The following is a 13,197-nucleotide window of genomic DNA, read 5'->3' on the forward strand; positions in this document are numbered from 1 at the left end:
GAGGGATGTGTGGAATTAGCGTAATTTGCTTTTGTGTAGTTATGCAATATCCACAAAAATTATGTGAAAAGCAAAACCCTGAATTTCGTGTTATATTTTAGTGTGAATTGCATCCTCTTTGTAAGTGAGGACACTTTGTACACTGACAAATAGCACACAAAATACAAGTGCTGCGAACAACACTGCTCGTGACCTGGTCCTTCATATTGTTCCTGTTCTCATTTTTTTACGCCACATCGCATAATGGAGTAATTGCAGGATTTCCTGTAACAAGCGTTAGGCAAAATTATGCGATATTTCACCGAAGCTTAACCTACACAAGGAAGCACCTCGTCGTCTGTTTTCACATTATCCAAACATTACAACGTGAATATTCAAGGAGCACTAGAGACCACAGTAGAGCAGACACTATTAAATCTACTCTCACTTTAGCCCCACTGCCCTTGGAGGAGCACTGCTTTGCCATAATACTTCTGAGGCACGAGACTGTATGGTTCACATGACCCTCTCTGGCTTCCGTAGTGAACGACGTTGCATACTTTGTAATGCTTATTTTCCCAGCTCAGGCACCCAGGCCTGTCAGGGAAAAGACAGTCTAAAGATGTCGGATATATTATGAGGTGTTGTGGGATTTGGGTTAACTTCCTTAGTCATGCGGAGCCGGCCCACGATCGACCCCAAAACATTTTCAGGATGCTTTCCCGAGCCCAGACCGTGGACGATGGAATAATATGCAGCACGCGATACAGCAGGCTGAAGCTGAAGCACTTAGGAGTAGCAGGTAGCCTTTTCTGTTCTCTGGGAGGGAGACTATCCCTGCATTTGTATTATGACTATTTACTTATTTGGCTCAAAGTGGGTCCGGCACAGTGGGGCCCATATTACGACATGTCTATGGGCTTGGCATGCATCGCCCCAGCTGCGATGACTGCTGGAGAAACGAGGGAGGAGCTCAAAACTGCGAAGATGCAAGGTAGATGCCCCTTCTGTACACTGCGTCCCAAGTTTTATCCGAACAGATATGCGTAGAAAAAAGGAAGCGGTGTTTCAGCAGAGCCCTCTTGTATGCCATCCCTCCCCTCACCAGCTTTGGGGGTGGCTTGACCGGGACACCTTATGCACTGCAAGCATATAGAATCAAAGAAACGCAGAAGCGCCTCCTTGTGTGGAGAACATTCTGAGCTCGGAAGGGTTGGAACCGGTCCATTGTTTGAACTTTTGTTAGTTGGCCTGTGGTGGGACGGCTGGTGGAGTATTTTCAGGATCCAGCACATTTTCTTTTGAGGTGGAATGTATAAAGATAGAGTGAAGGTGGCTTACTCCACCGGGTAGTTTCTTGGAGTGTGACATTTCTTCACCCCAAGTTAAGATCCTTGACCCTCAAGCGAGGAGGCCTCTGATTGGAGCATACAAGAGCCTATGATTTCCCTTGCCTTTGATGTCCACTGCTTAATGCTGAGGTTTTATCTTTGTGCTCAGTGGAGAGCTGCAACAGGACTCCTGTTTCCACCAGACATGCTAGCCTGATCAGGGAGCACCAGAGGATTGGCTGCAAGGGCTCGCAGCATAGATTCAGCACAGAGAGCCCAACCAGAAAGAACTCCACGGGATATGGAGGTTACTCTGTATTTCCTTGAGAGAGCTGGAGCTGGTATCTGCCCAGTAACAGTGCTAGCACCCCTCGATCTATTTGGCTTCCAGAGCAATTATTCCCGCTGTGCTTTCCTGTCCTGAGCATCCAGGGACTTAAGGATACATGGAGACTGTCCTTTAAAACTGCTCAGTGCTTCATTCTATCTTTATTTTTGAGAAATGCATCAATATGCACCATGTGGCTGGGGCACAGTTTCAAGCAGTGCATCGGAACAACCCTAGGAGACGGTAATTGGAGGTGGGCATGCCAGAGAATTCATGAGACTAGCCGAACCATGGGTCTGACTCTGCCCTAAGAGCCAAAGCACCAGCCGAGCCCAACAATAGTCCTATCACCTCGGGAGTAGAGGAATCGGGCGCCAAAATTACTATCGAAGAAATTCAGGAGGCACTGCGAACCATGCAGGGGACCAAGGCCCCGGGGGCTGATAGTTTCTCGTTGGCCTTCCTGCAGGCATACTCGGGCCAATAGGTACAGCCATTGTTGCAGGTGTACGAGAAGGCCTTTGAGACGGGGCTGCTGCCCCAGACTATGCAGGAGGGGGGAGATCGTGATGCAATTAAAGCCTGGGGGAACGACCGGGAGCCTGGGGGGGGGGGGGGGGGGGACCTCTCTCAATGATCAACTCCGATATCAAAGTTCTGTGCAAGGTCTTGGCAGCCCGACTGGCCCCACAGGTGGCTCACCTGGTTCACGAAGACCAGTGCGAATTCATACCATCCCCCAACAAGGGTATGAACGTTAGGAGTCTGGAGCATATTATGCACTAAGTGCGACATATCGACGATGAGCTAGCTCTGGTGTCTATAGACCTAGAGAAGGTATTCGTCTCGGTGGACTGGGGATATCTTCTGGAGGTACTAAGGGTTGCTGGCTTTGGTCCTCGGTTCCGCCACTGGGTGCAGATACTATATATAGTGTTGAGTGCCAGGGTCCGAGTGGTACACAGTGGGTGGGGGGGGGCAACTGGGGAGGAGCACGCGCCAGGGCTGCCCGCTATCGACACTATTACATGTAGTAATGACTAGTACATGCTGGGAATTTTAATGCCATTCATAATGACATGACTAAACTGCAAGTCCCAGAATGCAAAATGCAGTTAGGTAAACGACCGGATTCTCTGAAAGTGCTGTTCATGATGTGTCGATTTGTACGCTGTTTTTTTGTCAGGTCCTGGGCTGACCTTTTAACAGGTTTCAATTCACATATGTGAAGTGTAAATAAAAGGTGAATAGTCGGACTCAAATGTCCCATCCCCTAGGCATCAGATAGGGTAATGTGGCGGGAGAAATCCAGCTGTGTCAGAGGGAGTGACAGCAGCGCCCAATGTCTCTTTCGGGCTAGGCTTCTGCCTTTGACAGAAGTGTTCCAGGCTGCAAACCACTGCTTTTGTTTACTGTTCACGTGGCAAGCCTTACTTGAGAATGCATGGGTTCTATTGTGTTTAGCTCAAGCAGAGCTGTTTAGGATTATTCATATTCTCCCTACCTCCATCCCAAACAGTTAATTTCTTTTAAGAACGCCCCTCAGAGCAGAAATATAAAGAGGGCCATACGTTTGAATGCTGGTTTAGCTGTTTGTATATCTTGCGCATTAGCAAAGCCATTAGGTCGCAACGATGCAAGAGCTATTGGCTTTGTCAATGTTTTTTAGCCATGTATATTAGGGTATTTCAATACGTTGTTGCGTTATGAGTATTATGAAATCTGACAAATTTCAAATTATGCAACTGTGTGGGTCATCCAAGAAGTAACTCTCAATAACCTCTTAGACAAAATCTTCCCTCTCAGTTTGTCAGAGGGATATGATCTTAAATGCTGTAGACACTGATGACCTAAGGCAAACGTGACTAAACCTGTGTAAACCGATCTTTTCTTAAAGCGTGCCAAACAAAATAGCCTTTGCCTGGGGAGACGCGTGTTGCTTAAATACTTATACTTATTTAGGTTACCTAGAGAATATGCTGAACTTCTACCTTCTTTATTTACCACTACTTTGAGCCAGGGGAAAAGAATAAGGCATTTTTTTAAAATCATGTAAACTGAAGCCTACGAGGAGGAGCGCTAATGATATTCACACGTTCTCGTTTTAGGCCACAAGATGGCACTATAGGCTTTACTACCTCCAGAATGAGCACAAAGAAACTATCTTCCGTTTAAGTTAAACTCAGAACTAAAATTTCTCATGTAATCATTGGAAAGGAGTACTATGAATGAATGTGATGTGAATGAATTCATATAACGATATCAACACCTGATAAAACAAGTGAGAAGAAAATGTACCCTATGTCTTCTAAAGTTTTTCTGCATGTATCTCCTGCACAGATAAAGCAACGTCTAGATGCGAGGGCGATTTGGCTGGGGTTGAGATGGGGTGGGTTGGAGGGGGAAAGAAGCAACAGGAGACTGAGAACAGAGCGAGTGAAAACAAGCAATCTTGTGGAGTGCTCAAACACAAAGAAAAAAGTAGCTTCTAAAACGGGAGCAGTGGATGGACACAAGTATGTGGTCTATGCTCTGAGAGTGAGGATGGAAAGCCTATGGTGGGCTGAAGCCCACAGATTGAAAACCTGTCGCTTCAAAACAGCGCATGCGCTCTCTAGCTGAGACCTAAAAATTGCCACAGAACTCTAGAGGCACACGTGATAAAGAAATCCGCTTAAGTACAGTGCAAAGTGTTCTATTTAGAGGGGTGTGATTAGTTAACAATGATGTGTATCCTGGGTTGTGTTTCAGTGTTTTGCTTCAAAGGCATGGACTTTTGAAGTATATTGCTATTGTGTAAATCTGCTTCTATGATCGCAGAGTGTGGTATAGTTTTTTTGAGTCTTTGCTCTGCCACGTGATCTCAGCTCTGCAACGACTGTGTGAGTGCTGCTAGGACTACAGGCATCTGTTGTGTGCCCCCAGCCTTTGTACGACCTGCTTTGTCTTACAATGTGACTCACTGCTTATTTCTCTGAGAGAAAGAGGGACCCCTGTCTGGATGCCTCTGCTAGGCTCTGATACACTGTAAAGTTCGGCGGTAAATAAGTGTGCCTGTTTTTTAATAGACTCTCTAACATAGCTCGAAACATCTACTGTGATCTTATAGAAGAATCAGACGGTTTCATTATTGTCTTTCACTGTACCCGATTTGTGATAAACAATGTTAATTAATGAGTGCCTCCACTTGCAGCCACCTATCCCTGCTATTCTAACAATTTCTCTAAAAGAGATAATGGATGTCCTAAGCAGGGTTACCCCCTCTAAGGCACCGGGACTAGACAAGATTCCAGGCGACCTCTTCTGTAACGAGCCTAATATTTGGGCCCCATATTTATGGACCTTATTTAATGCTATCCTGCAGGGAATGCCGATTCCTAGGACCTGGCTGGGGGCGGAAATTATTCAAATTCACAAGAAGTGCTCACCACTGTTACCCGCTAACTATCGCCCAATTAGCCTCATAGATGTCACCCAAAAGATATATGCACGAGTGCTATTGGGACGATTAGAGAGATGGATGGAGGAGTATTCTATACTCAGCCCCTATCAGGCAGGTTTTAGAGCTAGAATGTCCACAATGATCAAATTCTTAGGCTGCAACTTGTGTACTGGAAGACAGTGCTTTTGGAGGGTGGCAGCCTTTATTTGATCTTTGTCGACCTAAAATCAGCATTTGACCTGGTCCAGAGGGACAAATTGTTGTTCATTTTTACTAGAAATGGGGGCCCCTCCCTATCTGCCACCAGATGAAATGGCTCCATGAATGTAATTACGCCCAAATCAGACACGGGGAAAAATGGTGAGCTCACTGACCCCATTTCCATAGAAAGAGGAGTACGACAAGGGTGCGTGTTCGCTCCAACCCTTTTCTGTTTATTTATTAACAGCCTAGTAGAGACTCTGATTGCTGGGAGGGATATAGATGCCCCTAGGTTGGCAAACCTCAAGGTTCCCGCCTTGATGTTTGCCGACGATTCCCTATTACTATCTAAGTCCCCCATGGGAATACAGAGGGCCCTAGATATCTTTCATTCATTTTGCAAAAGCAGGGGTTTAGAGATAAATTCACAGAAAACCAAATACATGGCTTTTAATGTAAAAAATACTAGATGACCAAATCCTCAGTTAGATGGGAAACCACTAGAGAAAGGGACTGTCTTTGAATACTTAGGATTAACACTCACTGAAAGATGGAGTGGGGCGCACAAAGAAAGAAGGCCAGCCTTAAGCTGACACAGAAAACAGGGGGGGGCGGGGGGGGGGGGGGGGGGGTTGGTTAGCTAAAACGCTCAGGAAGTGTGCCCACAAAATGGTTGGGCCAGTGATGGAAATTTATAAAGCCCAAATAAGGGGGGGCGGCCCTGTATGGGGCAGAAATCTGAGGCCATCGGCCAACCGACCCCCTATCTAAGAATCAGAATTCCTTTGCCAGGCAACTCCTAGGTCTCCCCATAAGTACTCCACTTACGCCACTTCGAATGGATCTCGGGGTTGGTCCAATTGCAGAGGACGTTGCACTCAGACCTCTCCTACATTGTCAATGCCTTTGGAGTATCCCAGAATTAAAATCTTTTGGAGAAGAGCTAAAGGAAGTTTAAAATCTACAAGGCGCTAGTGAAATCCCATGGCTGGCGTATATTAAAAACTCCCTAGAAGCCATGGGGCTGGGGGACCTATGGGCTAACGCTGAAGGAAGCTGTGTCAATATCCAGGAAGAACCTGTTAAACATCTTTAGGGACTATAAACTTAATCAGCTTAAGAGAAACCCCGTGACTGGCACAATGACTGCATCCTTCCTAGAGATTAAAGAGGAATACAGGCTAGGACCTGCTCTTGATGTTATTCAGCCTCCCCTTGCTAAAAAGCTGTATCTACAATTCAAGCACGGATCATTACCGCTTCGTGCCTTTACAAATAACGGGGGGGGGGGGGGCATTTTGTCCCAGGGTTGTCCGGCTTGCAATCATATTTCGGAGACAGACCAACATGTATTATTCTCTTGTCCGCCATACAAAAAGCCTAGATGCCGATGGCTAGTACAGATATGTAGAAACCTTGGAACAAATCACTGGGCGGAGGCCTATAGGATATTAAAATATGACACCAGTACTCCGATTGTTTATTCTGTCTCCCGATATCTATTCTCCATGTGGTGTGCATGCCGAGTTATTTTAAAATCAGGCTCTGCCTAATTTGATCACTTCATCTCCTTTCTGTGATTATATATTGGTACCAACCTTACCCCTTTTTAAATTTTAAATGCTGCAAACGTGTATTTTAATGTATTTATTACATCTTATAGCTTCTATTTGGAATTCTTTGATACTGTATTGCACATGCATGTTATCTTCGGAAATTTATATGTATGAATTGTGACGTATTTTTTACCTGTGCTTTTATGGTCTTACTGGCCGAAATAAAGAATTCTTGATGATGATGATGATAAACAATGTGACATAGGTGCCCACGGTGTGTCTTGTCAACTTAAAAAAAAATGTGTACTTGGTCTGTCCCACAAGAATGTTGTCTTTTACCCGAGCTCCGCTCATGCAGCAACACTGACCATGCACCTTGAACAGAGCACGTCTTTCACCTGTTTAAATACATGCTTGAAATGACATCCGAGCTAAAGAGATGAGAAGTGCTTGGATTTCAGTTCTTTGAGGATAGATTATTGCTTTACTGGCCAGTAATGGAGGGGTGGGTTGCATTTTCAAAAGGTCAATATATGTTGACAAGTAATGAGAGAACGCATTTAGGTATGGTTGTTGCAACGTTCAGTGGTTTGCACACTGGTCACCCGTGGGCCATATTTAGCTGCCCGCTAAAATGTGTTGATTTCTGTGAACCACCAAAGAGGTGCAATGAGAGATAAAGTGATATTCCCCTTCCTCTGGAAAAGATGATTGTGCAGAAGAAGAGGGGCAGATTTCCCTACTATCCCATTACGGGGTTTGCAACATGCAGCCCCTGTGCAGTACCGGAGTGGTGAGCATGGAGCAATTAGGAATGACGTGGGAGTGCGGGAGGAAGCAGAATGCTCTGCTTGTTTCGGGATTGAGAGTCCAAGAGGAACTCGAACTGAGCCAGAATTCTCGCTCGAGCGTTTAGTCGTTCTCCCACCTCAATCAGTTACAGAGTTTATGCGTGAAGTACAAAAAAACATTGTAAAATAAGCCATTTGTTTGCAAATTCATATAATAGTGAAACACTGATCATAATCATGAACTTAGAAGCCTTTTATTATTTTCTTTGTCACTTTTTACATCCACAAGCAGCCAGTACATATTTCTTCCTTGAGACTTTTTCAAAGCTTGAATAGTAGTTTTCTGTCTAGTTTTGAATGGGCAATCCAGGAGGATATCCCAAACCCCTTTTATTATTTTCTTTGTCACTTTTTACATCCACAAGCAGCCAGTACATATTTCTTCCTTGAGACTTTTTCAAAGCTTGAATAGTAGTTTTCTGTCTAGTTTTGAATGGGCAATCCAGGAGGATATCCCAAAAAGGAAGTGGCTTTGTGGTCCTAAAATGGAGTTTGCAATAAAAATAGAACGTTCAGTGCATAGTGGCAAAATGAGGGTAATGTGATGTAGGTAGGAGAAAAGTGTGCATCTTTAACGCACTTGCCTTAGATTTTGAGATAATTATGTAGTGCCGGAGGTGTCGTCTGGTGGGCTGAATCATTCCGCAAGGACTAGCCTGGCAGCGTGTGACACAGACCACAGGCAGCATGGTAACCTCCGTTACAATGATGAAGCGTCATGGCGTTGGTCGTCTAACAGTCTTCTTTTTTTCTTCTCATAGGAAATCGGAGATGTGGAGAACTGGGCACGTAGTATTGAGATGGACATGAGGACAATTGCCACCGCCTTGGAGTATGTGTACAAGGGACAGCTGCAGCCAACCACCTCTTGAACCTATGACAGTGCCACATATTACATGTACAAGAGGCATCTGAAGCTCTCTAGCGCCTAAGCCTGCTGAACCACCCTGTGGTACATGTAAAATCAATTGCTGTTGCCCCTGATTGGAGTATGTATGAGATGCAGCTGTAGCCCTTTACCTCCTGACCACTTCCAGCACTCTGCGGCATATTTTCACAGGGCAGCTAGAGCCCTCCTCCTTTGCCGAGTTCTCCCCGTCACTCACAGGAAAGTTGTGTTACTAAGAGCATTGTAGGCACACACCTCTTTTGTCACCAGTCTGCCAAGACCTCGATATGTTCAAGTGCCTACCAGGACCTCAACATACTTACCAACAGGCCTAGACCTCAGACTGTCGAATGTTCTAGAGGAATCTCTAACAGCTACCGCTTTCTGAAACTCAAACAGAACAGACTTGTCTGATTAATGTACTCCTCCAGTGATTTGTGGGAATCCGGCAACCACACTTCACCCCCCCAACAGCCCAGTGTATAATGTACAGTTATTTTCTTTTGAATAAAATGCTTGTTATTGAGAGTGAGAAGCCTGGACATCCCTGTTTGAGGTTGCTGTGTATGTAGTGTGATGGTGTGAACGGCTAGTATGCACAAAATCAGCAACTCATTTTTTGGCCTTAGAGACCACTTTAGCAGTCTGTTAGCCACATCTGTTGTTGCCAATAAATATAGAGGGGGCTTTGGATCAACCACTTGCTTATAATTGGGTGGCTTTGTAGTCTATCTTATTTATATCCTCTTGATTCAATGGCTTTCCTCCCTATTCTTGTGTTTGTCCAGCTCAGGAGCTTTTCAGTCTTGCATTGGTTGACTTCATCTTTCCACTGCTGACATGCTTGCATTCAGGGAACTACTTTTTTCTTTACCTTTAAACACTCCAACAGAGTGCATGTATTTTTTTTCTCTCTCTTCCATCACTGCATCCCACTTCACTCTGCCCACCACTCCTTACTCTCCTTTGAAAGGGTTTGGGGTTTTTAGAATAGAAAATCATCCTCTCTATAATTTGAGGATATTTATAAGCCTCGCCTTCGATTTCCAAGGGAAGCATTGAAATACAGGCACTTCCACGTGGCATGGACAAACCGGGGAGCTTGGATGGTTTGAACTCCAGGTACCGCTGTAGAAGAATAAGTCTCTTGCAACTACGCAACACAGCACACTTCACCAGTGTGTGCACTGTATTACAGACATATTACTTAGCGCTCCTGGTTGTTTGCAATGGAAAAGGTTTGGAAAGTCATATCCTAAAGTAATGAAAGGGGCTAATAGTGTGCTATACAAGTGCTAATGAAGTATACCACTCTTATGGTGTGCAAATTAAAGGGACCACTCGGTGCATCAGCCTGGGTTAGGAGCTCCTTTGTCACTTCATTCACTGGAAGGCCGTTTTAAAAATTGCGACAACTGCGGCTTTGAGTAAGCACAAATCCTGCTGTTGAGCTTGTCGTGAGTTCCCTTTAGGGCCCACTTAGTTCCCCCTTATTTGAGCCTAACTGCATGTTGTAGGCCACTTTGCTTTGCACATGTTACACACACCACATTTGTTTTTGTGCCACGATGGCTTTTTTTAGAACTAGACTGCACATGATTTTATTATTCAGGTCTCCATTCTGGGACTCAGTCTAAACATTTCGTACAAGGTCGAACAACACCATGCCCTGTTTTTCTGTGATTGATTAGCAACATAGCCTGGCATTTAGACACAAAACAGAGGAACAGCTGCGGTTTTCAAGTGAGTCACCTCTTAATATATACACTGAGTCTTGCCTTTTGAAAACAGAGAGGAGGATTCTTGCAGAGGGGAAAGGTTGCAATATGGACGCGCCAGCTTTGTGCAACCTGAGATGCAGACCACTTAACTACAAATGCCAGAAATGGGATCAGGTTCTAATCCCAGTAATCACTGATATATCGCTGTGCTCACATAGTGAGGATAGGCGTAGGCAGATGTATCATTCACCATGGTAGGACTTTTTATTGTATAGACTTTACTTTTAACGCTGATTACTTTGCTCAGTTGCATATGTTTTCAAATGTGCATGGACTGCACAAGGCGGCGCCCCCCCCCGGCCTGGACTGTGGTATAGGCATTGGGGGAGAGGGAGCAGATTGACTGCTGAGTGGGTTGCCCAGCTACGATGAAATCCGCCATGATGATCCCGCAAACCAAAAGGAGCTAGCGAAACCAATGGCATTATTGGATGCAAGGGCGGGTCACTGTACCTGGCTCGGGACTATGGACTGTCCTGTTCCCTGTGCGGGACTTTTTGCACAGAGCATGAGGGACTTTGGAAAAAAGAAAGAGGCCAGTACTTACTTGTGGAACTTTCCCTGTCCTCTTTCTATTGTTACATTCTTCAGCCAATGAGATTCCTCATCGTGAATTTTAACAAAGCCCTACGAACACCTACAGTTTTGAACACTCAGCGAATATCCGGCATTGATAAAGGCAACCGCCGAAACACGTCTGCCAGTAGCTGATGGTGTAGACATCGCGTTGATTTTAAAGTGCATTCTGGTGGCAAATAAACCTGTGTTGGGCAACCCAAACATGTGTCAGACCCGTTTTTTAGACAAAGCGGGATTGGTGGTGTGTATGTTTTCAAATGTCTGCACAGTTGCTTCATATTAGAGCACAATAGTTTCAATAAATATTGTAAACTTTCCTTGTGTCGTTCTTTTGTTCATTATGGACATGCATGAGTGAGAAAAAAAAGGTGACACTCTATTTCCAAGGTTCCCCTGGGGACTAGAGAATTGTGTCTGGGGTACTAATTTACCTGTAATTCTGGGAAGGTTAGGAGGGCAGGTTAGGCATTATGAGCTAGTTGGATTTGGGCCCATAGGTACTGATGTAGTATGGTGACTCAGTCCCTACATTCCGATGTCCTGAGGTTGCCAGGCGTAGTTCTGTTTCCAAACCGAATCCCTGCAACCAGCTTAAAAGGACAAACTGCTTGATGGCTTTGTACATAACAATGGAGAACAATATAACCCCATAATTATATAGCAATGGGACAGACCTTGTGGTTGTAAAAAAGAAGACTGGTCCTAAGCAGAGCTGAAGAGGAAAATGGGGGCACCTGGAGTTTTTACAGCAAGACCTGTATCTGTGAATTAGCTATATGCCTGTGTACTGCCAATATTTCAGGTGCGACAATGGCATCATAGTGACTGTGTACCATCATCTGTGTGTCTTTTGCTTTCTCGCCCTAAGAGTGCCGGGTATGCCCAGACATGAGTCCCGGGCTCACTGTGCCACTGGATCCAAGCTAGCCTGGCTGATGAGGGGTGATCCCCCGAAACAGGTCCCAGGATGCCTGTTTCCGGTCCAGGGGGACCTGGCTTGGCAGTTCAGTGTGGACTGTTCCCATGAGGCACGAGGTCAAGACTGATTTGCATGTGGCTGGGTCTAAACTGGGGTGGCATGGTGAGCAGAACAGCAATGGATTTAACCCAGATTTATTGACTGGGAGAGAATGTTTGATTTGCTCTGCATTCCGTCCATCATCTGTGTGTCTTTTGTGTACCAAAACTGGCAGCATATTTGAGGTGAGATTGGCATGCTACTGACTCTGTTCCATCCCTTACAGAGGTGCCAAGCTGACAATGACTGTGACCCTGACTCAGCACTTACTTGGTGGCAAGATGGTTTGGGGAATTAAACACTAAACTAAGACATCTGCTGTGATCTGCAGGTTACAAGTTGGAATGTCAGCAAGTCCCACTCAACCATAAACATCCTAAGATTGGTAAATTGAGGACTAATAATTTGGGTAATAGTTACTCACACCTGTTATTTTAGTGCTTAGAAAGTGCAGAACTGCATTATAAGGCACTTCATAGAAAGAAGATCTCATTGTTTGAGATATGAGATTTACTTGTCTTGTTCAGTAGCACCTGCCTGTGAGGAAATCTTCCTTTTCACATTTTGGAAGCTCTCCGAGAATAGGAAAGCGTTTTTTCCTCATCTAAGCATTAGGAACTCAATTAATGAAGATAAATGTACACAGACACACACACACACTCACTCTCCTCTACACCTAGATACGTCTCTACTTTATTGCTATTCACCTTTTATGAGTGAAGATTTACAAGGTGTAGGCCTAGGAATCTGCACCCCTTATTGGGGGGGGAGGGGGAGGCCGCCTCCAACAGAATTTACAAAAGTAAAGTTACTATCTTTCTCCTACAATTGTGTGCATGGAGTGGAATTGTGTGGCGTGAACTGAGTGGTGTGGAATTGAGTGGGGTGGATTGGCATTGTGTGGTGTGGAGTTGAATTGTGTGGCGTGAAGAGGAGTGAAATGGAATTCTACAAAGCGGAGTTGTGCAGAGTGTAGTTGAGCGGGTTGGAATTGTTTGGCTCAGTGGAATTGTGTGGCATTTTATGGCATGGAGTGAAACTGGCATTGTGTGGAGTTGCATTGCATTGTGTGGTGAAGTGGAATAGTGTGGCATTGTGCGGAGTGGACTTGTGTAACACTGTAGCATGAATTGAAGTGAAATTGTGTGGCTTGCATGGAGTGGCATTGTGTGGCGTGTAGTGGAATTGTATCTAGTGGAACTGAGTGGCATTGTGTGGAGTGGAATTGCGTTGCATGGAGTG

General features: G+C 45.0%; 1 protein-coding gene across 2 annotated transcripts in view; it reads left to right on the top strand.

Moving 5' to 3' along the window:
• Nucleotides 1-11,254, top strand: part of LOC146833285 (biogenesis of lysosome-related organelles complex 1 subunit 1) — a 122,652-nt gene extending 111,398 nt beyond the window's left edge. For both annotated transcript variants that reach the window (XM_085600991.1, XM_085600993.1), the window contains one exon: nt 8,450-11,254. In XM_085600991.1, the coding sequence (XP_085457117.1) occupies nt 8,450-8,560 (111 nt within the window). In that variant the 3' untranslated portion in view covers nt 8,561-11,254. The remainder of the gene's footprint in view (nt 1-8,449) is intronic.
• Nucleotides 11,255-13,197: the final 1,943 nt, after the last annotated feature.

Source organism: Triturus cristatus, chromosome 4_2 (genome assembly GCF_964204655.1).
Source record: "Triturus cristatus chromosome 4_2, aTriCri1.1, whole genome shotgun sequence".
Classification (NCBI taxonomy): domain Eukaryota; kingdom Metazoa; phylum Chordata; class Amphibia; order Caudata; family Salamandridae; genus Triturus; species Triturus cristatus.